Source organism: Vigna angularis, chromosome 7 (assembly GCF_016808095.1).
Source record: "Vigna angularis cultivar LongXiaoDou No.4 chromosome 7, ASM1680809v1, whole genome shotgun sequence".
Taxonomy (NCBI): Eukaryota; Viridiplantae; Streptophyta; class Magnoliopsida; order Fabales; family Fabaceae; genus Vigna; species Vigna angularis.
In genome coordinates, this window is record NC_068976.1 from 17,243,764 (window position 1) to 17,270,724 (window position 26,961).

At 33.7% G+C, this 26,961-nt stretch overlaps 2 protein-coding genes across 4 annotated transcripts; both read left to right on the forward strand.

Moving 5' to 3' along the window:
- Nucleotides 1-6,816: 6,816 nt before the first annotated feature.
- LOC108338086 (filament-like plant protein 4) lies at nt 6,817-12,954 on the forward strand. Of its 2 annotated transcripts, none has more exons than XM_017574781.2 (6): nt 6,817-7,079; nt 8,228-8,342; nt 8,899-9,106; nt 9,206-11,630; nt 11,742-11,784; nt 12,159-12,954. In XM_017574781.2, the coding sequence occupies exons 2-6, from the start codon at nt 8,244-8,246 to the stop codon at nt 12,579-12,581; spliced, it is 3,198 nt and encodes a 1,065-aa protein (XP_017430270.1). In that variant the 5' UTR covers nt 6,817-7,079; nt 8,228-8,243; the 3' UTR covers nt 12,582-12,954. The 2 variants fall into 2 exon arrangements, with proteins under 2 accessions (XP_017430270.1, XP_017430271.1); XM_017574782.2 differs by having other exon boundaries at nt 8,902-9,106.
- Nucleotides 12,955-13,784: 830 nt separating this feature from the next.
- On the forward strand, nt 13,785-26,403 carry LOC108338222 (5'-3' exoribonuclease 3). Of its 2 annotated transcripts, none has more exons than XM_017574980.2 (23): nt 13,785-14,171; nt 14,301-14,403; nt 14,512-14,588; nt 15,967-16,158; nt 16,256-16,375; nt 16,538-16,600; nt 16,777-16,920; nt 17,017-17,181; nt 18,347-18,424; nt 18,523-18,609; nt 18,865-19,161; nt 19,354-19,449; nt 19,829-19,924; nt 21,548-21,618; nt 23,144-23,272; nt 23,359-23,435; nt 23,527-23,567; nt 23,662-23,736; nt 23,880-24,037; nt 24,884-25,000; nt 25,108-25,183; nt 25,370-25,452; nt 25,559-26,403. In XM_017574980.2, the coding sequence occupies exons 1-23, from the start codon at nt 13,968-13,970 to the stop codon at nt 26,256-26,258; spliced, it is 3,249 nt and encodes a 1,082-aa protein (XP_017430469.1). In that variant the 5' UTR covers nt 13,785-13,967; the 3' UTR covers nt 26,259-26,403. The 2 variants fall into 2 exon arrangements, with proteins under 2 accessions (XP_017430469.1, XP_017430470.1); XM_017574981.2 differs by having other exon boundaries at nt 24,896-25,000.
- The last annotated feature ends 558 nt before the right edge of the window (nt 26,404-26,961 follow it).

A 26,961-nucleotide genomic window follows, 5' to 3' on the forward strand; every position in this document is an offset into this window, starting at 1 on the left:
TGGAGAAAACAAACATTGCACCTTCATCTCCTTCATTGCGCCTCTAACCAGAATCGTCACAAATAACGAATTCGTCCTTGTGTCATCACCATAATTTTCATCACCATCAAACCATCACCACTAAATCCCTTCCACAGGACGAATCACTGTGTCTCGTCATGGAAGAAACAAAAGTTGTGCACCTCCAACGTAGACCATCGTGAGAGATCTATGTGAATGAGAAATTTTCTTTAACTTATGCACCTACCAAGTTATTTGGGAGAATAAATTACCGCTCATTTTACTAGCAAATTTTTTTGTCATTAAATAAAATATGAATTATCGACGAATATGCTGTTAGTAAATAAAATATGTATTACTGATGAATCTATCGATGAATTTTTTTCGACGGTAATTATTGACATATTTTTTTGTCGACAATAAGATATAAATTATCGATGGATTTTTTAATCAATAAATAAAATATAAATTATCAAAAGATTTACTGACAAAAAAATATATTAATAAATAAAATATAAATTATCGATGATAATCCGTCTATAATGAATCTATCAATAAAACTTATTATATTAAAATTTTAAAATTTATCAATAAAATTTGTTACTAATTTAAATTTATCGATAAATATAAATCTATTGGTAAAATTTCAATAATTTAAAAATAAAATTGTAATAAACTATCAACACACTTCTCATAATACACTACATAAAAAAGGAACTGCATTTACGACACTATATAAGAATGTGTTTTTTTTCTTATGAGAAATTACAAAAATATCAAACATCTTTAGTAGTAACTTTTTAAATTTTGAATAAATTAATTATCTCGTCTTTTAATGTTTTTGTTTGATATGTTTTCTTTCATTTTGTTAATATCGTCTCTTCCATTCTCGCGCTCAACAAGACAAAAGGTACTTTTTTTAATGCTAAATTTTGTTCAAATGTATTTATTATATTTACATTTGTTTGGTATAGAAGAGTTAGGTAAGAAGAATGCATGAACAGTGAATTTTATGAAACAGTGAGATTGGTAAAGTGTTTTATTTTTACTTTGTTTTAATATTTAACTTATCAAAAATTATACCGACCATTGTAAAGGATATATCTATAAACCAACCATACAGGTGTTGCATCAAGACTTCATTAACTTGTGAAGGAACCTTGGTCAATCAGTCTAATCTTTGTTTAATATGATAATAAAATATTATTTAATTCTACAGCCTAATTACATATAAATACTTTACATTTTATTTATTTTTATTCATTTTATCACATCATATAATCCATAAATCAATTATTTTTATTCTCTTTCTAAATATTTATTAAATATAGATGCACAATTTTCTTTTGTCTATAATATTTTTTCATACTTTATCTGAATTTAGTGTGTAAAAATGGTTAGTGTTAAAAAGTGTTTTTTTAGACTATAAGATATGATATGATTATGATATAATAGATTTTAAGTTTAATTTAATCTTATAAAATAAGTTATTTGTAATTATTTATATATTATAATATTTTTATATTTCTAATCAGTTACGAAATCTTTCATATCATAAAATATATATTTCAATTTTTGAGTAAGAAATGAAACATTACAAATAACGACTCAATAATAAATTATATGATATATAGACCTAACAAATAATAAATATTTCAATAATAACTGAGACAACAAACAGAATAAATAACAAATTATACTATAATAATTCATGATAATAATATCATGTTAAAAAAATATATTTAGTGTGTGTGAGAAAGTTAAACAATATATAAAATTTTACAAAAATATTTATTAAAATTTTAAGTTAAAAATAATATTAATCCCAGACATCATTAATATTGTATTTTTTTAATAAATTTAATAACTAATATTAGAGTAAATTCAAACAAATTATGAAAATTTTGAACAGTGAAAAAAAAGGAAATAAAAGTCACAGAGATACTTTTTGCCCTTTAAAGTGAAAAGAAAAACAGCACAGAAAATAAAATTGCTCCATTTCTTCTTCTTCTAGACACAGCCCTCAGTATCTGTCTTATATGGTTTCTCAGTGGCATGATTATAGTGGACACTTCTGTCTCTAAAGTAGGCAATGACCCTCAGATAAAAAAAATGTGGTTGTTTTTCCAATTTATGAGGTATTCCACATGAAGCACTTCACTGTTGAATTTTTTAACTTCATCCAGGAGTATTGTTTTTAGGTGCAACACTTGTCTCTATTGATTTTGGACTCTAGCAGGGATAATTGGAGAATAGGGAAAAATAGGTGTTGAAATTAAAATTTTATTTTTATTATTATTATAAAAAAATATTATTATTTTTTTGTTTGTACGCGGTTTGTTTAGTTGTGGTAAAAACATAGGTTTGGTTACTGGGACACAGGAGACAGTGACAGGGTGAAGAAAAGTTACTGAAGCAGGAACGCTGATTTTATGTTGTTATTTTATAACCAGTTTTGGTTACTCTCTTTTATTTAGAATGATTAAACAAAGTACAGTGTCTCTGCCGACGCAGTGAAAGAGCAGTGTGGTTTGAGGTTTGAGAGAAATGAGGTGAGTGTAGCATGACACGTGTGCTATCTATTGCCTTTGTTTGGTCCCCTTTTTCTCTGTATGAACACGTGTGCCCCTATGCCATAATGCAAGCTACCTCTACTCCTTCATAAATATCTTTTTCCTTTTTCTTTATTCTAAAGTCTTGTTATATACTATAAACTTTAACACTTCAAAATGTATCAATTATTTATTAATATAAAATTTATTAAAAGTAAAATTAAATAAAATAATGAAAGTATGGATCTCTTTTCTATTCGTCAAACTACTTTTTATAAATATTTTATAATAATTTTTAAACAAAGATATTTAGGTTCATGATCATCTTATATAAATAATCTTCAAACTCTAAATTTAGATTAAAATTTTAATCTTTGGTTCTTTCTTTTTATTGTTTAGTTTGATTGGATACAATACTTGTAGAAAACATTTTAATGTTAAAATCAGTATTTATTTAATCATTTTAAAAATATTTTTTTTATTAAAACTAATCAATTATTTGGATATCAAATTTATATTTATAGATTTTAGGATGAATTTTTTATTAATGTTAATCTAATTATATCCTAATTCGATAATGACTGGGATTAAGATTGATTATTCTTATTATTTATTTTATTTGTAATTTGACTATTTAACAAATAGAATGTTCTGCAATAGATTAAAGGGTTTCACCGTTTGGTTTGTGGTTCGTGACTAGCCGGATGATTCGTGACTAACCGGATGATTATACTTATCAAAATGAATTATTAAAATGATTTTTTAATTGTTTCCGTTTCTTTTTTATGTTTTCATAGCTGAAGCAACACTACTTTTTAATTATTATATACAGAAACCTATACATTTTTCATCTGCCAACAACAACACGCACAAATGAGGAATCCAAAGAAAGAGGCAAGGTTTTCGATGTGGATTGTCGGGCTGCACTAGGAAAGTTTGTCCCATAACATATTTGATTTTTCTTTATAATGTTTTATTAATTAATTAATGTCCCAAAACATATTGTATAAGATTTTGCAATGAATTACATGGACATGAATACCCTTATTCATGGAATCGAGGAATCCAATTTATTTAGAGTGCCTAAACAAAATTGTTCAAACCAATAAACCAAACATCATATCCAAATCTTGTTCTTCTGGCAATTTATCATTTTTGTTTGTTCTGGGACCATTCAATAAGAAAATGGCTTCTCTTGTCCCTATCACATAGTTTATTCAAAAAATAGTTTGTGTATTTGGTAGTCCTTCGGAAAAAAGAAAGTCTTAAAAATGGATAATGGATTGGAAAATACATTTTATATTCATAGCCCATAATATGCTTTTCTATGTGTGTTTGTTAGACCTAATCCCAAACCCTAATCACAAAAGTCTGATATAATTAATATCATCTTATTATTGTTTGTAAGCATAGATATTTGACCCAGTCATACAGTCAACAGCTATTAATGAAATATTTAGACATTTATTTATAAATATTAAGAATTTAATTTCATCCCTTTGATGTCATTAATCTTATCACAAGCGAAATTGGTTGTAAATTTATAGATTAAAAAAATTTAAAAAGATGACAGATGTTTTATAAAGAAAAGATAATTTTTAAAATCTTTAATTTAATAAAATATTTTGGGAATTAATTGTTCTTTCTAACTTGATAATGATTAAATTTGTGAAAATGTATTTAATAAAAGAAATTGAAATAAAAATTATGTCTTTTGGTAAAGGTTCGTTTTCAATATGAACATATATTGAAAAGAAGAAAAATTAAAAGGTTAGATACGTATAATACAGGTACATATATATAAGTTGTGTTGACTCCTAAGTAACACCAAGATCTTAAATTAGTTGCCAACTCAATTGAAATTATGCTTATTTTAGGTTAAGTTGAATTTAAGTACTCCCTGGTTAGATGCAATTAGATAAAACTTTTATTTTGACAAATTAATTAATGCTTACACAATTAATTATTTCAAATTATGTCAAATGTATCTTTTGAAATTTTTTTATCACAAAAGTCAACAAATCATATGCTACATAATCATGACTTATATAATTATGACCAAATATTGGTGTGAACATTTTCTTTACACGCTAATTAAATTCATTAGTTAAGTCCATTTTTGTACCATCACACAATATTAAATTTATATAAAAGAAATGGATTTAGCTTGTCTTCAAAGTAAGTAAGTTTACTATTCTTCATTTAATATTTGCATGGAAATAATTTTCCGGTTTTAATTCATTTTTTTTTACATTCATGTAGTTTTTTTAATCAATATTATCAAACTAATATTCGTCCTTTACTAGAGAAATCGAAAGGAATGATTTAGTCCCGTTTTTGAAAGAATGATTCTAACAACGAAAATATTAAACATTTGTAGTATGACAAACTAAGTATTTTTTTGAATAAATTTTACATGTAATTAAAACTTTTCAAAGCATATACTTGAAGAATAATCACGACAGAATTGGATGATTAAATAGATTTATCGAAACAAGATTAAACATAATTAACACGGTTTTTGATATTATAATAAAGTCAAATTGATAAATTTATTTGCCAAACGTGTGGCTATCTTAATATTCAATTAACTCTCACTAAAAGTATATAAACTTAAGAATACTATATTCATATACGAGAATTAAAACTAACTTAAACTAGTTCATTTATGGTTCTATAAACCATCACGAAATACTATAATTCCGAAAGACTTTCCAACTAAGAAAAATGAATTAAATTTATTACACTTCCATGTTCCATTCCAAACGCCATTATATAAATGTCTTATTATCTGAGTACAGCTAGGTTCATGTCTCGTTGTGCGTACTCTGGAGAATTATTTAACCATTTTGCGTAAAGATAAGGTGATGTGATTGATAATGAAATCCATTAAGCATAATTTTAATTTACCTAAAACTAATTACGAATTATTTTGTCAAGCTTTTAAAAGTATTATTATCTAATGTATGTAAGACCATTTGAGAGATAATGTCGCTTCAATCCATTGGAACATTCTATAGGAATTGGTCTGTTTTTTGTTCATCGGGTCCTTCAATTTAGGATTAAAAAAATAAACATATGTACATTTTTTAAGGTCCATAAATACATGATTTGAGAACCTTGGTTCTCACTCTTGAGTTTCCCTATACACATGTTATATATTAAATAGCTTTCCCTTATGAAAAATGATCGTGATTAAGTAACAACGTGTCTCACCCTTTTAATATTAGAAATTGATGTTAAATAATGTTACCAAAATAGCAGTACACGATAAGAGATTTTTTAGATATTTAAAACAAATTTGTGAGTAAGAAGTAGTAGACGTCGTAAAATCTGTAAAGTAAGATTTTATCCACTTATATATATATTATAAATTGATCTTATTTTTAGTTGATATGAGATTTTTAAAACAGTTCTTTATAGACATATATCATGTTAAGATGTTAACTTTAAGTCAAACTCAATCTCAATAAATCGATTTATAAAGTGAGACTTGCACTTATTTATATATTATAAATTAACATTATTCTTAGTTAATACCAAACTTATTTATATATTATAAATTAACATTATTCTTAGTTAACACGAAACTTTCAATAATATTTACAAAATCGACTTATAAGATAAAATTTGAATCAGTATATTCTAAATTTATTTAAATATGAAATTTTCAACTAACTTATTGAAAAAGTATAAAGTTTTTTAATATAAAATGTTTTTTATTTTAAATTGGTACACAGATACTGTGTGGATGATATTAGTAAAAAATAAGAAAAAGAAAATGACGTGTTACGTTCGTTGGTCGAATTTTCTAAGTCCACGTTGTTGTCATGTCAAGAAGTGGCGACACTAACGCATTTAGAAAGCAGCCAACTCATACGTCTTCGCAGCGAGGGAGCTACGTACCAAACGCGTGAGCTGTACAAACTAAAATGCCAGTCAGTGACTCACTGACGGTGGTCCAAACAAAAACTCCCTAACCCTATTCTCTTCTCTTCTTCTTCTCTCTCTCACCGTAATTAATAATCCCACTATTAATTATTAATTAATTAAACAAAAAGCCGATAATAATAGTAACATTATTCGGATACAGCTCACCCCACCATACGCCTCCTTCTGCCGCAAGCTTTCTGTTCTCGCTATTTCCACGCTCTCCCGAGGTTAAACTCGTAATTTCGGTGACAAAATAAAGCTTGGAGTTATTTATTATTATTTTTATACTTGTTTACAGAAAAGAGGAGTATATTAATTAATACTTATTATTATTTATTGAATTCGAAGAGAACACAGACAGAGAGAGAGAAAGAGGAGTGAAAAGGTGATGGTTTTTGGAGCTTCTGCAACGTCTTGCTTTTAAAGAGCCACCTAATTCCGAATATCTCAGCCCAACCAGCCACCACCATTGCCTCCGCCACCTCTAACTCCACCTCCGCCGTCACTCCTTTTCTTATAAAATCCCAATCCCTATATCTCACCATTCTCTCATTGCAGCAGAATCAGCTCCTCGCATTTTTTCATTTTTTTCCGGTAAGTCGATTTTGCCCTCGCCGGTGATTCTTCTTCCACTGAATCATCCAATGCTGTTGCTTACTTCTTACTGTTTTTTTTTGCGTTGTTTTTTTTGTTAAAAAAGTTTGTGCGCTCTGATAATTCTTACCGTAATAAAACTCTCTTGCTTCGTTTCTCTTCGAGTGCGTTTTATTTTTATTACTCGCCATTGCGGCGATTTTTCTTGACTTTTCAATTTTTGTCGGTGGCTCCAGTTTGTGCTCGGAGCGCTTCCAGTTCTCCTTTAGCTCAGTGTTACATCTTCCTTGTTACTAAATTAGAAACAACGAAGTTGCAGAGTGTCCAATTCGGCCATTCATTTCCGAAAATTTGATTCAATTTTTTCTCAGATTTATTGTTTCCGTTTTCAGGAAATCTTGACTAATTTGGATCTAATTTCGACTTTGTAATTTGGATTTGAATTAATTGGTATTAAATTGTTGCAGTTTATTCTGGAGTTTGAGCTCGAGTTGCTTTAAATATTCCAGAGAAGAGTTTTATAGTGTTGTGGCTGGTAGTTGTGTTGGTTCTCTTTGAGGATGATTTTTTTTACCAAAGGACTAAGGTTCTTTTTATTTTTGTTTAAAAAAAAAATTCTGAATAAGAAATGCATTTTTGTTCGAATGTTCGGTTGTGTGATATCCTGGAACGAAAATATGTGAAGAGCTATGGTTAGATCTTGGAGATCGCGGTTACCATCATTGGTTTATGTTTGCTACTGTGTGAATGAATGCATTAACATCACAAATATAGTGACATGAGTCAATCGGGGACCCAAAATTGGTGCCAAATTATGAGCAATCTACAATTTGGCCTTGCCCTGTTGCACTGTTCGCTTTTGGTGTTGTGTCCTGTGTGCTTTCTATGGCCACCGACACTACCGACGAGTGCATATACCATATATACTTTATGTAGTGTTGAAAATGGAAGTCACTTGTGTGATGGTATGTTGTGGCTTTTTGTGAAACGGTGGGATGGTTGAGTATTCGGTTTCAGTTACTGTTTGGTGTGTAATAATATAGCGTGTGGGAAAGTAGCAGTACCCACTGGTTAAAAAACGGAAAAAGGAAAGTAAAAGAAAAGAAAACTTGCTGTTGGTTATAATTTCCACTGTTTTCGATTATAAGGTGTCCGTACTTTTCAATGGACCGACGCTGGCCATGGAAGAAAAAATCGTCGGACAAGGCTGTGATGGAGAAAGCAGCTGCAGAATTGGACTCTGCTGCGGATGCTGCCAATCAGGTATGTATTTATTGTCGGTTCACTAGAGCAAAGAACTAGTAGTTTCTAACATTTCTGATCGAGGAAATTATCCTGTATGTTTTTTTCTCACCTTCTTGACTCACGTGATTATTTTTAGTTTTAACGAGTGGAAAATGTCCAAATTGGTCCCCCACCCCGAAATAGGGGACAGTTTGATCCCTGTAAAAAATAAAATTCTATTTAGTCCTTCAAGATTTCAAACATGGGATGCTTTAGTCCTTTTGCCCATTTGAGTTAACTTTTACAAGGACAATTTGAGTCATTGATTATTTTGTCAAGGACTAAGTTAGTACAGGATTAACTTCTTTAAGGACTAACCATATGTTTACAAGGAAGAGAAAATGACTGAAGAACTAATGTGCCCCACTTTTGTTATCATTCTTGAAGGACTATATGATTATTCTTTTTAAGGGACTAAATTTTCTACTGTTATTTTTTTCAAAGGATGACTTTGGACATTTACTCATTTAGCCATTAGATTTGTCTTTAATTTGTTTCAAACTTACATATGATATTTGTTTTTTTGGTAAACAAGAAGCCGAGCTACGTCCAAATATCAGTAGAGTCATATTCTCATCTGACTGGTTTGGAGGATCAAGTGAAGGCATATGAAGAAAAAGTTCAGACACTGGAGGATGATATCAACAAATTAAATGAAAAACTGTCTGCAGCTAATTCGGAGATAAATACAAAGGAAAGCCTGGTAAAACAGCATGCTAAAGTAGCAGAAGAGGCTGTCTCAGGTATACTGCTGCAATGGTTCCTATTTAAAAATATTCAAAAGCCTTATTAAGCAGTGCGTCTTTTTTTTCTTGGAATTAATATTCATTGAAACCCTTCAGGCTGGGAAAAGGCTGAAGCAGAAGCTTTGGCTTTGAAGAACCATCTGGAGTCTGTCACTCTTGCAAAACTCACTGCTGAGGATCAGGCATCACAGTTAGATGGTGCGCTTAAAGAGTGTATGCGACAGATAAGAAACCTAAAGGAAGAACATGAACAGAAATTACAGGAAGTTGCTCTCACAAAAACCAAGCAATTGGACAAGATTAAGGGTGAGCTGGAGGCAAAGATAGCAAGCTTTGAACAGGAACTCCTCAGGTCTGCTTCCGACAATGCGGCTCTGTCAAGGTCCTTGCAAGAGCGTTCTAACATGATAATCAATTTAAGGGAAGAAAAAGCTCACGCTGAGGCTGAAATTGAGCTTCTTAAGGGCAACATTGAATCATGTGAAAGAGAAATCAATTCACTCAAATATGAGGTTCATGTTATTGCCAAAGAGCTTGAGATTCGCAATGAAGAAAAGAATATGAGCATGAGGTCTGCAGAAGCTGCTAACAAGCAGCACATGGAGGGTGTTAAAAAAATTGCTAAATTGGAAGCAGAGTGCCAAAGATTACGTGGTCTTGTGCGGAAGAAGTTACCTGGTCCAGCTGCACTTGCACAAATGAAGCTAGAAGTTGAAAGTCTTGGTCGAGAATACGGAGAAACTCGATTAAGGAAGTCTCCTGTCAAACCTCCTGGTTCTCACATGTCTCCTATGCCTGGGTTTTCCCTAGATAATGCTCAGAAATTCCACAAAGATAATGAATTTCTTACTGAGCGTTTGCTGGCAATGGAAGAAGAAACAAAGATGCTGAAAGAAGCTTTGGCAAAACGTAATAGTGAACTGCAGGCTTCAAGGAGTATGTTTGCGAAAACTTTGAGCAAACTTCAAAGTTTGGAAGCACAGGTTCAGACAAGTAATCAGCAGAAGGGATCTCCTAAATCCATCATAAATGAAAGCATTTACAGTCAAAATGCAAGCAATGCACCAAGCTTCATCTCCATGTCTGAAGATGGAAATGATGATGTGGGAAGTTGTGCCGAGTCTTGGTCTACAGCAATTCTCTCTGATCTTTCCCAATTCCCTAAAGGAAAGAATACTGAGGAATTGAGCATATCTGATACCACTAAGAAGTTGGAACTAATGGATGACTTTCTGGAGGTGGAGAAGTTGGCTCGATTATCAAATGACTGCGGTGAAGTTTCAGGTACTTCAAACAATATAGCAAACGAAGCTGTGACCGATGAAATATCAGAAGTCAGCACTGGGAAAGATGTTCCCTCTGACTCCCAAGAGAATAGTGATCCAAATCCACTGCCAAGTGAGGTGTCTTCTGCTGAGGAGTTATCAGCACCTGATCCCCAATCTGATGTTCCTAGCTTGTCGCTAGCAGAGCTTCAATCAAGAATATTATCAGTTTTCGAGTCCATGGCTAAGGATGCTGATATGGAGAAGATATTGAAGGATATTAAACACGTTCTTGAAGATGCATATGGCGTTTCAATCCAGGACTCTGTATCTGCCGTTCCCCATGATGTCACGCCTTCTGATATTACGTGTGATAAGCAGGGTAACGCTGAAGATGTTGCCTTAAATGCGGAGAAAAAAGTTATTTCATCCCAGCAACCTCCAGAGTATGTTCAGATAACTACGGATCTAGAAGCCGCAATGTCTCAAATTCATGACTTTGTATTGCTCCTCGCCAAAGAAGCAATGGCAGCGCATGATATATCTTCTGATGGAGATGGAATAAGCCAAAAGATGCAGGAGTTCTCTGTCACTTTTAACAAGGTTACCTCCAATGAAGAAAATTTGCCACAGTTTGTTCTGGACCTGTCTAGTGTTCTAGCCAAAGCAAGTGAATTCAGATTTAATATTCTCGGTTACAAGGGTACGGAAGCAGAAACCAACAGTCCTGATTGCATAGATAAGATTGCTCTGCCAGAAAATAAGTTAGTTCAAGACGATTCATCTGGGGAGAGATATCAAAATGGTCACTCCCATATTCTTAATCCCTGTTCCGATCCTGAAATTCCTGATGATGGAAATTTGGCCTCAGGCTATGAATCAAATGCCACGCAGAAGTTCTCAATGGAGGAGTTTGAAGAATTGAGGTTAGAGAAAGAGAAGGCTATTGCGGATCTGTCAAAATGTGCTGAAAATCTTGAACAGACAAAGTCTCGGTTACTAGAGACAGAGCAACATCTAGCTGAAGTTAAATCACAGATGGCTTCTGCTCAAAGAGCAAATAGCTTAGCTGAGACACAGCTAAAATGTATGACAGAATCGTACAGGTCAATTGAAACACGTGCAAGGGAGTTTGAGACTGAGCTTATTCATCTGCGAATGAAGACAACAACTCTGGAGAATGAACTAGAAGATGAAAAGAAGGCTCATGAAGCAGCTTTGGCCAAACACAAGGAGCTAGAAGAACAACTACAAAGGTTAGAGATTGAAGTACTGAAGTTACACATTGACATGCTTTCAAATATTTTGTGAATGTCTCGTGCTGCTTCTAATTCTGATTGCTAATTTTCCAAGTTAATCTCTGTCAGGATTGAGAGCTCAGCTGCTGATAATGACATAAAGGCTAAGCAGGTAAAGCTGTAATCCCATTCAAATACTTAAAAATATTATTAAGTTGGAGAACCTTTAGATCTAAGTCTTACTTTCACAATTTTTTCTACAAATACTTATAGAAGAAAAAAAAATCAAAATGAATTGAACTTCTTTCATAAGCTAAAATAAGCTTATACACCTCATCTTTTGGAGAATTTATGATGGAATTTCTACACAAGTTAAGTGCATTAGTTGAATTTAGCTTACAAGAAAAACTCATTTTATTTTGGTCTCTTACAAGGGTTTACTGAGAAGTTTATACTCATAATATGTAACATCAAAATAGGCATCTCAATCTAGGATTCTTTGTGATGAGTAGGCAATCTAAGATTGAATTTTTTCCTTTATCATAGGAGAGAGACTTGACAGCCGCTGCTGAAAAGCTAGCCGAGTGTCAGGAAACCATATTTCTTCTTGGCAAGCAGTTAAAAGCTCTGCATCCTCAAACAGAGCCAATGGAATCTCCTTATTCAAAGGCTGAAAACTTCACGGAGCGTGAACCTAATAGCCCAAGTTTACAAGATCAAGCAGAGATGGACAGTGCTACTTCTACATTTGTGCAAAGATTGGATGGAGATTCCCCTTTACATTTTAGCAACAGTTTATATAGTCCATCAGATAACGAGACAATCTTTCCAGCCATATCTTCTGTACAGAATCCAAACCAAAGGCCTACCAAGTCATCCTCATCATCAGCTTCGTCCACTCCAACACCAGAAAAACACACCCGAGGTTTTAGTAGGTTCTTTTCTTCAAAAGGTAAAAACGGTCATTGAGCATGAAGCATGCATGACCGATGGGAATTCGTGATTCAGGGAGCCACACAGCAACAATGACATTTGGAAAGCATCAAGGTTCAATCCCCTTCATGATTTGACAGAATCGAGTTTTTGGGAGGTTTATCTAGTTAAAACACAACAGAATGCAATGGTTATTGGGAGGTTCTTGTATTTAATGGGTGTACATGGTAAACATATGTTTTTCTTCTTTTCCTTTCCATTGTTTTACTCCCTCTGTTCTGTAATTTCATTAGCAAACATTGACATAGCCTCTGAACTGTTACAGGATATGTTGAATATTGTTGTATTTCAGAAATTTATGCAGCATACCTTCATTCTTTATCAACAACAATAGATTAGTGATTTTTCATGTGATAACCAGTGTCAGAAATGACAATGATTTCAGCCAATAAAACAGAAAACTAAAATAAGTTTTACTTTCCTCTAATGTATCAAAGGCAGTGCAGAGATAACGTCTCTTCTCAAATTTCATACCCATCCCATCATATTGGTACAGGGAAGACTCTAAATTCTAATAAATCACTAATATGTTTAAAAAAAACATGCTTGAGAATGAGTCTCTAAGAGCATGTAAAAATGGCTTTCCCACTGGTTCTTAGGAAAAAAAGATTGAAATGGGCCAACCCTACCCCGTCTGATTGATCAAATGGTAAAAAATGGTGACTTGGAGGTTGACTGAATAAGGTTAAATTGTTCCATTTATTTATTTACTTTCTTAATTTATATTTATTTAAATTGGTTTAATCCTCTTAATCTGTGACACTCTGATCAAATTAGCACAATACTTTCAAATTATTCCAACATTTCTTACATTAAACTTTTCAAATTCCACCTTACTTCGGACAAAACACCAAAATGAACTTTTAAATATTCCAGGAGAAAAAAAACCTTCGATAAAGTTAATAGAAATCCTTTCCTTTAAAATTAAGTTAAAATAACTTATATAGTATTTAATAGAGTATTTAAATATAAATATATATATATATATACATATATATTTAATAGAGTATTATATATATATATATATATATATATGCTATATATAATACTTTATTTAAATTCTATTGAAAAATAACTCAGCATGGATGAGTATTGAAACCTAAATGACCTATTTCAGGAAGACAAAAAAGCCCCTGTTAAATATTGAACTTCCATTGCACTTGCGAATTTGGTGAAGGGCAGCATCGTCGTTTCGTTCCGTTCTGTACCTCGCAATATTCCAACTCGCGCGAGCGCAGTGGAGGAATCAGTGTTTACTTGTTTCGCATATTCTTCTTCCTCTGCGTTTAGATTTGAGAGAGAAGTGAATTGGATAAGGGACTTTCGCTTTCGGCAAATTGAATCTGAGTTCGCGACGGAAAGATGGGAGTCCCAGCCTTCTACCGGTGGCTGGCCGAGAAGTATCCGATGGTGATTGTGGACGCGATCGAAGAGGAACCAGTCGTCATCGACGGCATTCAAATCCCGGTCGATACGAGCAAGGAGAACCCTAACAACATCGAATACGATAACCTCTACCTCGACATGAATGGCATCATTCATCCCTGCTTTCACCCGGAGGATAGGGTAGCTTTTATCCTCCTTCTTCAATCTTACTGCGAATTCCTCTCAATAACTTATTTATTTGTTTTATATTTTATTGAATTTCAAGCATGCGAGTTTGACGATGATTACACGTTGTGTGTTTCGATGCAGCCTTCTCCGACGTCGTTCGATGAGGTGTTTGAGTGCATGTTTGACTACATTGACAGGCTGTTCGTTATGGTGCGGCCGCGGAAGCTCCTCTACATGGCTATTGGTGAGTTTTTGTTGCTTCGTTTTTATTATTTGTGCTTTGTAATTTGTAGTTGTGTTGTTTATGTTGCTGGTGGGGCTTATTTGTTATGTTTGGTTTGACTTGATGTAGATGGTGTTGCGCCGAGGGCGAAAATGAACCAGCAACGGTCTAGGCGGTTTAGGGCTGCGAAAGATGCAGCTGACGCGGTATGTATTTTGGTCATTTGTAATTTTTTTAATCCTTAGTAAGGTTTTGTGTGGTTCTAGATTCTTTGGGTTTCATTATAGACTTCGTTCTTTCGTGTTTCTTATAATGTAGCAAGGAAATATTATTTGAACAACAGATTTTACGACTGATAGGGAGAAAGAAATAGAGAAGTAAAAGATGTAACTAATGATGGAGAGATAGAAACAAAAAGTGATGTTGTATGAATAACATATCTCTAGCTAGCAATTAGCGTGGATTCTGTGTAAACGTACTCTCTTGGCTGTTATCAACAATTAGGTTGAATCAATTGCATACCACATTGGTGGGTAATTGAAAGCTTGAACTTTGAGGTTGTCCGGTTACTCATATATATAGTTCATATTCTGGTCTTCGTCTCAAGTATTTAACCATTAATCAACACACTTTTCTTTTTATCATAATTTTGTGGCTTGCTACATGTACTGGTCAAATATTTCTTGAATTGGGTGGTAGGGTTATTTGGATAAAATGAAGTTTTCTTGTATCTGAGTGGGGTGGCTACTGCTAGCGATTCTTGCTTTGATCCCTTCCTTTGAGGTTAATATTGTTACTTTCTTATATAGGAGTAGAAATATGCTGGGTAGATGAGGCTTTGTTAGGTTTCGACTTGAAATTTTTTTTAAAAATAAAGCTTGAGCCTCCTGACATATTTAATTGTCATAGGTCTTTTTAGAAGACCTTGGCTCACTTGTCTAAAATTCTTGTCTGAACTACGAGCCTGTTTAAAAGCCTATTTTGCTTTATTGTATTATAAGGTCTTTAAAATGTTTGTGGATTTATTGCATTATTGGTCTGCATTAGGTCATTAAAAGTTTCAATTTTCTTATATTATTATGCAATATATGCATTGTTGGCCTTATTATATATATAATTATGCATAAACAACGTATGAATTGATCTTTCAATAACCTTATGAGTTTGACATTTTATGTCGCTTAACTAGCATAATTATTAAGAAAGGTATATATATATATATATATATATATGTATATGATTTTAATACACTATAATAATAGTACCATAAAAAATGACTATTTAAAAATGCTGCCATGTTAATCCTAAAAGGCTTTTTGAATGTCCTGATGTTTGATGTTTTCGACCAAATAGACTTTTTTTTTTTTAAATCCAGGCCTGACTAACTTTTTAAAAAGGCCTGGTCCACGCCTGATGTAAGCCAATGGTAGACTCTTGTGGGATAGCCTTACTTATTTTCACCCTTAGTCTTATGATACTGATGTTATGTGAGCGACTTTAATCTGTCAAGAAAATGGTGAAATATCTGATAAGATGTGTAGATATGATTTTTGCTTGTTTGCCTGTTTTTCTATTTTGTGATAGGCTACTGAAGAAGCAAGGTTAAGGGAGGAATTTGAGAAGGAGGGCAGAAAGCTTCCGCCTAAAGCAGAGTCACAGACGTTTGATTCAAATGTCATTACACCTGGAACTGAATTTATGGCTGTTTTGTCAATTGCACTTCAGTACTATGTTCATCTTAGGTTGAACAACGACCCTGGTTGGCAAAATATTAAGGTAGAGAGTTCATTTTATATAAACTGTCTGGCAGTGGCAATTGCGTCTCATGATGGGGAATCTTCACTGATGTCATGGTTTATGTTTGTGTCCGCAGGTTATTCTTTCTGATGCAAATGTTCCTGGTGAAGGGGAGCATAAGATTATGTCCTATATCCGCCTGCAGAGAAATCTTAATGGTTTTGATCCAAATACACGACATTGCCTATATGGTTTGGTACGCATCTTACTTCCTCATCTTCTTACTCTCCAAAATTCAACTTTGATTTTGTTTATCAAGAAAAGAAAATCTAACTTCTTTTCTACTTTCACTCTATCTTCTTTGCTTTATTTAGCATGATTGTAATTAACAAATTCCTATGATGTGTTTGGATGACAGGATGCCGATTTGATTATGTTGGCATTGGCTACCCATGAAGTTCATTTTTCAATTCTTAGAGAGGTTTGTGTCTATCGAGTTGTTCTTTGTATCTGAATTGGAGTTTATTAGAGTAGTCAAATAAGTATATGATGTTGACATTGAAGGATGATTGATATAAATTTTATGCAATATTTTTGGCTTCTTTCCATTAGTTGTTGTGAGTGATTGAATCATTGGTAAATAATGTGTTATTGCAGGTTGTATTTACTCCTGGACAAGACAAATGCTTCCTCTGTGGTCAGATGGGCCATTTGGCGGCAAACTGTGAAGGAAAGGAAAAAAGAAAGGCAGGAGAGTTTGATGAAAAAGGAGAGGCTATCGTGGCTAAAAAGCCATACCAGGTCAGGATTTGTGATATGAAATTCATATCTTATATTGAATATGACGACACTTTTGGTATTTAGTCCTTAATTTTACTTCCTTTTTTTCTTTTGTAGTTCCTGAATATTTGGACTCTAAGAGAATATCTGGAGTATGAGATGAAAATACCTAATCCTCCTTTCGAGTTTGATTTTGAATGCATTGTGGATGATTTTATCTTCATGTGCTTTTTCGTCGGCAATGACTTTCTTCCACATATGCCTACACTAGAGATTCGTGAGGTCTGGTATTCTATTTCTTAGTCTTTCTCTCCTACTTTCTGTATACTTGCTTTGAATCAAATTTCAGGATTGCTCTTCTATTTTGTAAGCATTAATTGTGGATTTGTCCTTGACTTGTAATTGGTATTGGACAAAATATGGAGCGGTTTTTTTCCCCTGGTTTGGATTTTGGTACCTAACTTCAATAATTTGGGTCAATCTTGAAAATGATGGGTTTCTTCTATCTAAATAACAAGGAACTAACTATCTGGAAAGACTAAATTGTTGGGTCGGACAAGGCTGAAGTGCTTTGAGCTGAAGCCCGGATAGAGTATCAAAATAATTTTACCTTGCTCTGAAATTTAAGTTAATTTAAAGCATGCGACAGTTTTTTCAGGATTTTGTAGTTTACCAGTATGAACACGATCCCAAAAGCTCAAGCTTTTACATGGAGGCAAACAAATGTTATATATTTGGCAAACAAAAAAAACTTTAGAAGTGGCTAGCCTACATTTTTGTATGTCACTGAATCAAAACACTTTTAAGATATATGGTATGGTCTATGGGTCAGTCTTTATGGTTTTCAAAAGTAGTAATAGCTTTGAGATAACATATCTGTTTGCCTTTTCATATATTCTTTTCGGAAAATGTTTTAGAGTTTATAGTTTAATTTATAGTGACCAAAAAATTTCATGAGGTATGCTGCTGTGTATTCAGTTTAGGTGAAGTTGGGAATTTGGGTTTTAGGTTTAACTTTGACATGTATTAATGAAACAAGAAGTCAGGTGTTATCATATCAATATGACCTTTCGGATGGGTTGTGGTAAAATTGTTGAGAATGTTATCTGTTATTCAAACATCAGTTCTATTTGATTTCATTGAGTAAAACAAAAAATGATTGTGAATTATTTTTAAACATTTTGCATAGTTTAAATCATTTTGCATAGTGCAGATAAATGGATCTGAATTTTCTTGCTGCCTATACTTCAAGAATGGTCTCACTGTTGAGGCAGAAAGAAGTCCTAATCTTTAGCATCCTTTTAAATTTCTTAATTTTTTATGTAGTGCAGTAATTATTTTGTTATTATATTTGCCATGTATTAACTGACCTGAAGTGTAATGTTTTATATGCTGCTTTAGATTATGTAACTGATCTATTTCTTGGAATTTCATTTGTTCTACATAGGGTGCAATCAACTTGCTGATAGCTGTATACAAGAAAGAATTTAGGGAATTGGGTGGTTATTTAACCAATGGTAGCACGGTATGTGGTAGTAATGGTGGGGATCTGCTTGAAATGCTGTGCCACTTTTCGTCCACATAATCATTGACATTGTCTTTTTCTTTCCTGCCTCTTTTTAGATAAACTTAAGCAGGGTGGAGCACTTCATTCAGGCTGTTGGATCTTATGAAGATAAAATATTCCAGAAAAGAGGTCGATTGCATCAGGTTTGTTCAGTTGCATTGCATTTACTCACCCTTTAAAGTTTACATAGAAAGAGTTCATCAATTTGTGCCTATTGGTAGAATGTGTATGTCACACAATTGAGGAAGTGTGACTGTTCAAATTTTCTCATAATTGACGGGAACATTTTTTAAAGAGTGGGAGATAATTTTTTTTAATCTATATAATTTTCTTCTTAAACATAGATGCTTGAGTGCATGTTTTGAAGTTATTCTTTGCATTTATTTGTCTTCATTCAGCGGCAAGTGGAAAGAATAAAGCGTGAGAAGGCACAGGCAAAAAGGGGAGATGATACCGAGCCTCAATTTCAACCAGAGTCTTTAGTTGCAGTTTCACGATTCCATGGTTCTCGTCTTGCTTCAGCTCCAACACCATCACCATTTCAGCAAGCTGGGCATTATAACTCTCAAGTGTCCTCATCAGTTAAAAAATACCATAAAGAAACCTCTGAGAGGCCCCATAAAGTGGCTAGGTTATCTTCGGGAGCCACTCTTGCTGCTGCTATTGTTGAAGCCGAGAATAGTGTTGAAATAGAAGTATGTTTTCCTGCTTCGGGAGAGGCATTCTTTAGAACTAATATATGGGCTAACCTATTACTGGGTATGAGCCTGGCGAGGAATTAGATGCACTTTGTTATCTTGTCAAATAATTGTTATTCTAAGGTTTTTACAATGATCTGGTTAGGTCCTCTGTGTCTTGTCTGAGTTTAGTATTCTTTTACATTTCAGGCTCAAGATAATAAAGATGAATTGAAAACAAAATTGAAGGAGATACTTCGTGAGAAAGCGGATGTATTCAACTCAAAAAATGCTGAAGAGGACAAGGTAAAAATGTAGAGTTCTTATAGTCTTTTTGTTTAGTATTTTAGTTTTCCTTTAATTAGATTGATGTTGACTACTTAAATTTCATAACGAAGGAAAAAAATTGGAAGGATTTCTTAAATATTTAAAATTGGAAGTGTTTCTTAATTATGTCTCCATTATTATATAACCTACTTTACCCTGTATTCACATTTTCCTCACTTTTAAGATTTTTTCAATCAAGTCCTGGAAAAACCTTTGCTCAAAACATGAAATAGAACTGATCTAACATGATTTTATGCATACAGACTAAATTGAGAATTTGTTACATAATAGGAACTAAATCATATGTTTAACCTGAAGTTGTTTCACTTCATTTAGCTAATATTGCTGGTTTCGACAGATTAAGTTGGGAGAACCAGGCTGGAAAGAGAGGTATTATGAGGAAAAATTTTCTGCTAAAACTCCTGAGGAACTTGAAGCGATACGGAAAGATGTTGTAAGTTAATGAATCAAAATTTTATTAGTTTTTATTTTGTCAGGAACCTTTAATTGAAATGAGAAAAAGAAAAGTAAGATTGTTACTGAATAGGATGAAAAGAACAGTAAGAGAGAAAACTCTCCTCCAAGGGTTTCCCCTTCCCAAGTCTTAATCTCTCTTATTTATATCTTGCTATTTATATCATACTAACCTGTCTTACTAACTAACCCATTAATATTCTAACTATCTCAATTATACACCCTTCGTTAATTTCCTCAAGATTGGAATTTGAAAACTGGAATTCCACACTGAAATAATACACTAGTCAAGTTTTCCTTGATTGCCGGAAGACAACTACACCCATTTTATCTTTTGCTGGGAGAAACCCGCCGCCTTGTATGCAAGATTGGGTTCAATGGCTCTGGTGAGTTCCAGGTGAAATCAAATTCTGAATAATCTGGACCTCTATGGGTGTTGCTTAATTTCTCTTCACCTCTGCACTCAACATGTCACCAGCTATCCAATCATCCAAGTTTAGCAGCGTAAATCCACTTAAGCAATTCAATATAAGTATTGATTGAAAGAGTTTCAAACTAACATGAGAAAAATTTCTCTCAATTTTCTATTCATTCAAAAGAGACTTAGTGTGATGCTTTTATAGCCTATCCCAGAGACGAAGGGAGGAGACTCTTTTTGCGTGTAGGACTAACGCTAAGCCAAAAAACGCATGGAGTTATGCGTGAAGCTTACATGGGTGCTAAGTTCAAATTTCAAAAGGAAGTCACACCTATAGCATGTATACTGGTGCTCCTTTTTGGCCAGGAGAGGAAGGAACATGTTTTAAGCATGCGCATGGCACACCTAGTGTAAAAGTAGAGGGCCTTGCTTGTCTGCAACCTAACCTAGGCATGGAAAAATACTCCTTAGTGATGCTGGGCTCTGATTTGGCTTATGTCCATTTATTAAAACTTAAATTAGTTGGGAATATTTCTAAGCTTAGGTTAATTTGTTTCTTCTCTCTTGGCTTAGGTCACAGAGAAAAATATAATTGCTAGTAGAAACAAATTCTTCCATCCTATGAAGCTCCAAGCATTCCCTAGTATCTCCTTCAACCTATTTAATTTTTTATCTTGGTCATCTCATGTTGTAGCTCCCAACAATTGTTCAATCCTATCTTCTCCATTGACTTTGTCTTGGCTCTTGTAATTGTTCATGGATTGTTGGTTGCCCCTCTTGGATCTTCATCATAGTCTTTCTTTCAAAGATATGGCTACCATAATTATCTTTTCTATCATAGCTGTTGCATCCCAAAGTATTCTTGTATATAATACTTTCTTTGCCTTTGAAGATCTGGCAGGTCATAACTATTGTTACGATTCAAGATTTGAAGTGAGAGAGATAAGAAAGACTTTCATCGAATAAGATGAAAATAGCAACAACTCTAAGGGATTCCCTCTCACAAAAAGCCAATGGTCAATTTAAAATGATAACAAATCTGAATCTCCCATTCTTCTTCCCTATTTGTATCTAGCTAACCCCTCTAAAATTCTAACTATCTTAACTAAACCCCCCACCCCCTCTTATATACTATCAGATTCATTTGGAGATCTAGGTTTTCTTATTGCAGTCTTTTTTTTTCAGGTCTTGAAGTACACTGAAGGCCTATGTTGGGTGATGCACTATTATTACGAAGGTGTTTGTTCTTGGAACTGGTAAGTTCCTTCTTTTGTTTCTTGTGATTAACTGTGTAATCCTGAAATTATGTTGCCGTTCCTTTATCTTTAATTTGTCACCATGGTATTTTTCTCTTCCTCACCCATCAAATTTGTGATGACCTAATTTTATGATGAATGCTTCATTTTAACACTTGTTTGGTTGATGGTAGGACTAACACTGTGTGATGCTTGCTTATAGTTCCTGGCCTATCCTTTCACTGTTCTGCTGCAGTTTCTTGATCAAAGCCCTTTAATATTTTTGGTGAATTTGTGTATTAGTGACTAAGGTCCTTCAGGTCCGATTCTTGATATTATGTTAGCAACTGGTTCAGGTTGGTTACATAATATAATCTGCGTTGGAAATTCTTCTGCCCAGACACAATACCAGTGTGGTGGCAGAGTAGAGGAAAACAGAGAAAAAGTACACCCTTACTCATTCTAGAGACCATTGTTGTCCCTAAGGATGCCCTCCTACAATTTCTGACACCTTCCCTCCTTTCTTTTCAGTCTATTTATATTATTTTTTACCCTAGTTAACTACTGTCAGTCTGGTACATGGTTATGATATACACCAAAGGAATAAACCCTCGTTACTTCTCTATTCCTCCTCACATAAACCTTTCTTAATAGGGGGTTTATTCTATTTGATTGACTTTCGTGCTTTTAGCAGAAAAGAAGATGCTAAAATTTTATGGTAATCTAGATATGTATTTACTTTGAAGTGTTTTTTTTGGTATTAACATTTGGGGAAGTAAGCTTAGTGTATTTAATATTTGTTATCTACCTGCTTCTGGGGAACATAGTGGGATAAGATTTTGTTGTTGTACCAACTTGGTTCCCAGTATGGCTGCTCATGTTTTGTTATAATGTTCAGATCCATAAGGTATTGCTTGGTTTACTATTTAGTATCCTAGTTTCTTGTAAAATGTCATGCACATACCTATTTTCTTTCTCCCTCAGCCGTTGTTCTCTCTGTGCTGTTTTCTGAGTATCTTTGCTCCCCTGTAGCTAGCGCACTCCCTAAACATTACAAACATTTTTCTCTCAGTCGGCTGAGTATTGTTTTTTATTTCCTGACAAGCATTATGATCTCCAGCCATTTTTTTTGCTCTTCAACAGCCGCCATGTCCTTTGGTTTTTTTAAGAAACAAGATGATACATATGGTCTAAGTTGAGGGAATGTTAAAGATATCAGTTCCTTCCTTATTTACTATGTCAGCTTCAGCAACCAACTCGCTGACATGATTCTCTCAAGGGCTTTTGTCTTTTTAACATTTGTTACAGGTTTGTCTCATATGGCACATATGCTCCAATTTGAGAGTGAGTGTTAGGAATATGGTTTAAATATTATATTAAATAGGGAGATATGATATGATTTGATAGGAAAATATCTGACTAATAATTCCCATTATTAAATATTAAATACTTCTCTTGCCTGTGAATTTCAAGTTGTTTAGAATCTAGATTACATCTACAAGAATTCCTAGTCTTATTTTACCATATTTATTGTGTTATAAAATAGGTTTTATCCATATCACTATGCCCCCTTTGCGTCTGATCTCAAGGACCTTGGTGAACTTGATATTAGTTTTAAGCTGGGAACCCCATTCAAACCATTTGACCAGCTTCTAGGGGTCTTTCCTGCTGCCAGGTTTGCTTGCTACCCTAACTTATTATTGTTGTTAGCACTCTAAACTCTGTTAGTGTAATAACATTGGTACTATGACATATCTGCAGCTCTCATGCTCTTCCTGAGCCGTATAGGAGACTTATGACAGAACTAAACTCACCTATCATTGATTTTTATCCTGTTGGTATGACTTCGTCAAAGTCTATTAATGTAAATTTTAGAAGTTCTACTGTGTTATCAGGATTGATCCCTACTTAATATTAATGTTGTCTCAGATTTTGAAGTTGACATGAATGGAAAACGCTTTGCTTGGCAGGTTCGATCCAAATTTATGTTGCCTGCATTTTTTCTTTAATATTTTCTAGATATGGCTGCATCGCAGTTGATAATATCTTCCTTCCTCTTTACAGGGTATTGCTAAGTTACCTTTTATTGATGAAGAGCGTCTTCTCGCAGAAGTTCAGAAGATTGAAAATTTTTTAACGGTATGTCTTGGTCCTCCTTTGAGCTTAAATGCATGCACATCTGGTTCAACTTGCTGTTTGTAATTCATCTCACCTCCCAAATGTTTACTAATCTATAGCTTATGTTTTTTCTATATCCTATTTCTATTAAAAAAAATCAAAAGCCAGAGGAAAAGCGACGGAATGCTATAATGTATGATTTGCTCTTTGTGAATTCTTGTCACCCTCTCTCTGCATGCATAAGTACACTGGACAACAAGTGTAAAAACATGTCAAACAACGAACGGGCTTTGGTGAAGGAAAAAATCAATCCCATAGAAAGGTTGGTGCTTAATGCTTTGACATTTTCTAAGCAAATTTGTTTATGTTATAGTAGTGCATCTGATGGAATATTATTTATTCTCACGCGTCACAAAATGTATTGGGATTATGATGTGGCATTAATATGATCTTTGAAGATGTATGGGATATACACACTGATTTAAATCCTTAAGAAAAAAATTGAGGCCTTTGTTTTTCAACCTTTTGTGATAATGTGTAGCGGGATTTATTTTGACAAACAAGTCAATTAATACAGAATTTCTTAATTATTAAATTTTAATTGAAAGTTTAACTTAGACATGCAAAACTTGTCCCTTTAGAAGACAATACAATAAAAATAACACGCAAGATAGTTGATCGAAATGTGGGTTTGGGTAGTGGAACATTTATCACCAATAAGCTAAATGCTGCTGAAATTCCAGTTGATTTCGTAGTTATTTTCTAAGTGGTTTAGCCGCTTGGTGGTTAATTTTGAAGTAACCAATTTTTACCCAATAATTGACATTTTGAACAAAAAGTGTTATTTGTGTCAGGACTAGACTGGAATTGGTACTATCCCTGTTTAGGAAATTAAATGTTGAGATATGAAAAGAATACTAATATATTATGATAAAGTGAGTAGGCCATGTTAGTTCTTATAGCGGGTAATGATTTTAGGGTTAGCATAGAAGCACTTCTGTGAAAAGATGATTTTTTTTTCCGCAAAGACAAACAGAATAGCTGTTGCTTTAGAACTTCACAACAGTTTTCAAATGTATGAAATGGTCAAGTTTGTTTACTTCATATAAATTTAACTTTGAAAAGACATTTTTAATATCCTGCTGGACTATTTTCTGATGTTATTTAGGGATACATGCAGTGGTGGAATGAATGGTTACTTATCTTTATGCGGTGGAGAACCTTGCCCTCCTATCTTTAGGTCTCCTGTTGCAAGCATGGAAGATATCATGGACAATCAAGTTATGTAAGTCTGTCGATGCTGGGTATTATTCAACAAGAACACATCTTATTGTCTTGGATCTGTAACTCAGTCAGATTTATCTATTTTCCTTTTCGTACCTTTTTGCTCAGATGCGCAATATATAGACTTCCAGATGCTCATAAACACATTTCCCGACCGCCACAAGGAGTTAAATTTCCTATTAAGGTATTAAATTTAGTAGCAGATCCTTGTTTATACCCTCTAATTTCCAAGTCCCTTTCCCAATGTAGTTTTTAATTTCAAAGGTTGCCACATTAGGACCCTACTCTGTTTAAAGTAGCATACTTATTTGTGTTTTGTCTACTTATACTGTAATGCTGGTGGAAAAATAAAATTATATGCTGTGTACAGTCTGTTACCGTTGGGGATATACAGCCTGACCGTGGTTTATGGCATGAGGATTCAGGTAGGAGACATTACAATGAAAATGGGAGGTAAGGCTTTCTTTTGAGTTAAATTTATGATTTACTGTTGTATTGCATGCAGCATCCAGTCATCTAGTTGGCTGAAACTGACCGGGGATCTGGTTTTCTATATCAGGAGAAACCCTCCAGGGTCTTCTGGCCGGGAGCTTGGAGAGTCTGCACACAGACTCATTCTCAATTCCTTACAGGCGAAGGTTGACTCCAATGGCTACCGTCACCCACATAATGGACCACCTATATCTTATCCTGCACCAATGGGTCATCGGCCACCGGTATCTTCCTATGGTTATGAATCACACCCAGGATACGTTGCAATGCCCCCTGTTCCTGCTCCCTCACTCCATGGCAGACCCCACTTTACACCTTACAATGCTGTCCCTACTGCTCAGCAGTATGGCTATAATCAACAATACCTACCACCCCCCGTAGCATACAATCCTCATCAGCCATCAAATTCTTACGAAAGAAATGACTATCAACACCCTGGATCACATCATTATGAAAGAAATCAGCTTCAGGGTACTGGTGGTAGTTTAAGGCATGGATATCAATCGTCAGGATACAATCAGAACGCCGGGTTTATGAACAATACGCAAGGTGGATATGCTAGTCACCATCATGATGTTAGTCATCATCACCAAGTTATTCACCACAGCCAAAACTTCCAACCATCTAGAACCCATCAGAATTGGAGTCCACGAAACAATCAGAGTGGAAACAGGGAATACGGTCATCATTCGTCCAATCAATTTTCTTTATTAGATAGAAGAGGAAACAGGAATCCAATGCCACCACCCGGTTACGATCGCCAATAGACTCATTCAGTAAGTTGTACCATATATATTTTCTCAATTAGTTGATGGTTCAGAGTTGTATCTGCATTTTCTCTTATTATCTCTAGAACACAGGTTGTAAACATTTTCCTACTTTATAGGCTATTCAATTCATCGTGTTTTCTTATCTCTTTTTGAAAGGAGCTACAGATAACCTAATGCAGCTTCCTATGCTACTGTTTTCACAAAACTCAAAGGCCTTTACTGAAATTGAATAATATCAAACCATCTATATTTATGTTTATTATTTCTTTAAAATAGCACATTCTTCATTGCTTAAAAATGTTATTAATCTTAGTTTTGCAGTCTTACAATATCACCTACTTTTAAACACTTCACACAAAATTTGCTACGTTTATGGTAAATATTAAAAGTGTGCAAGTCTAGTATGTTACTTAATATTGCCCAAAAAATAATGTTGCTTAATATTATTACTTATAATATTGTTTAATCGTTTTTTCTCTTTTAAATCATATTTTTTTTTTAAAATAGCGCAGTTTGTATAAAAATTCATTTTTATGTAAGTAACAATATGTATTTTAATTTTTTAAAATTATTGAAATTTTTCGTCCAAATATAAAGAAAAAATTTAACAATTTCCTAAAGTTGTATTAAATATGACAAGTTACTCGGATCCCTTTACCACCAGTCATATTGCATGGTTAGTGTTTAAGTTTGCTAGGAG

Bases quoted from the DNA above. Each gene is read 5' to 3' on its own strand.
- LOC108338086 (XM_017574781.2), top strand. From the start codon at position 8,244: ATGGACCGACGCTGGCCATGGAAGAAAAAATCGTCGGACAAGGCTGTG. The intron at 9,107-9,205 runs GTATACTGCTGC...GAAACCCTTCAG, and splicing joins AGCAGAAGAGGCTGTCTCAG to GCTGGGAAAAGGCTGAAGCA. The intron at 11,785-12,158 runs GTAAAGCTGTAA...CCTTTATCATAG, and splicing joins ATGACATAAAGGCTAAGCAG to GAGAGAGACTTGACAGCCGC.
- LOC108338222 (XM_017574980.2), top strand. From the start codon at position 13,968: ATGGGAGTCCCAGCCTTCTACCGGTGGCTGGCCGAGAAGTATCCGATG. The intron at 18,425-18,522 runs GTATGTGGTAGT...GCCTCTTTTTAG, and splicing joins ATTTAACCAATGGTAGCACG to ATAAACTTAAGCAGGGTGGA. The intron at 23,568-23,661 runs GTTCGATCCAAA...TCCTCTTTACAG, and splicing joins GAAAACGCTTTGCTTGGCAG to GGTATTGCTAAGTTACCTTT.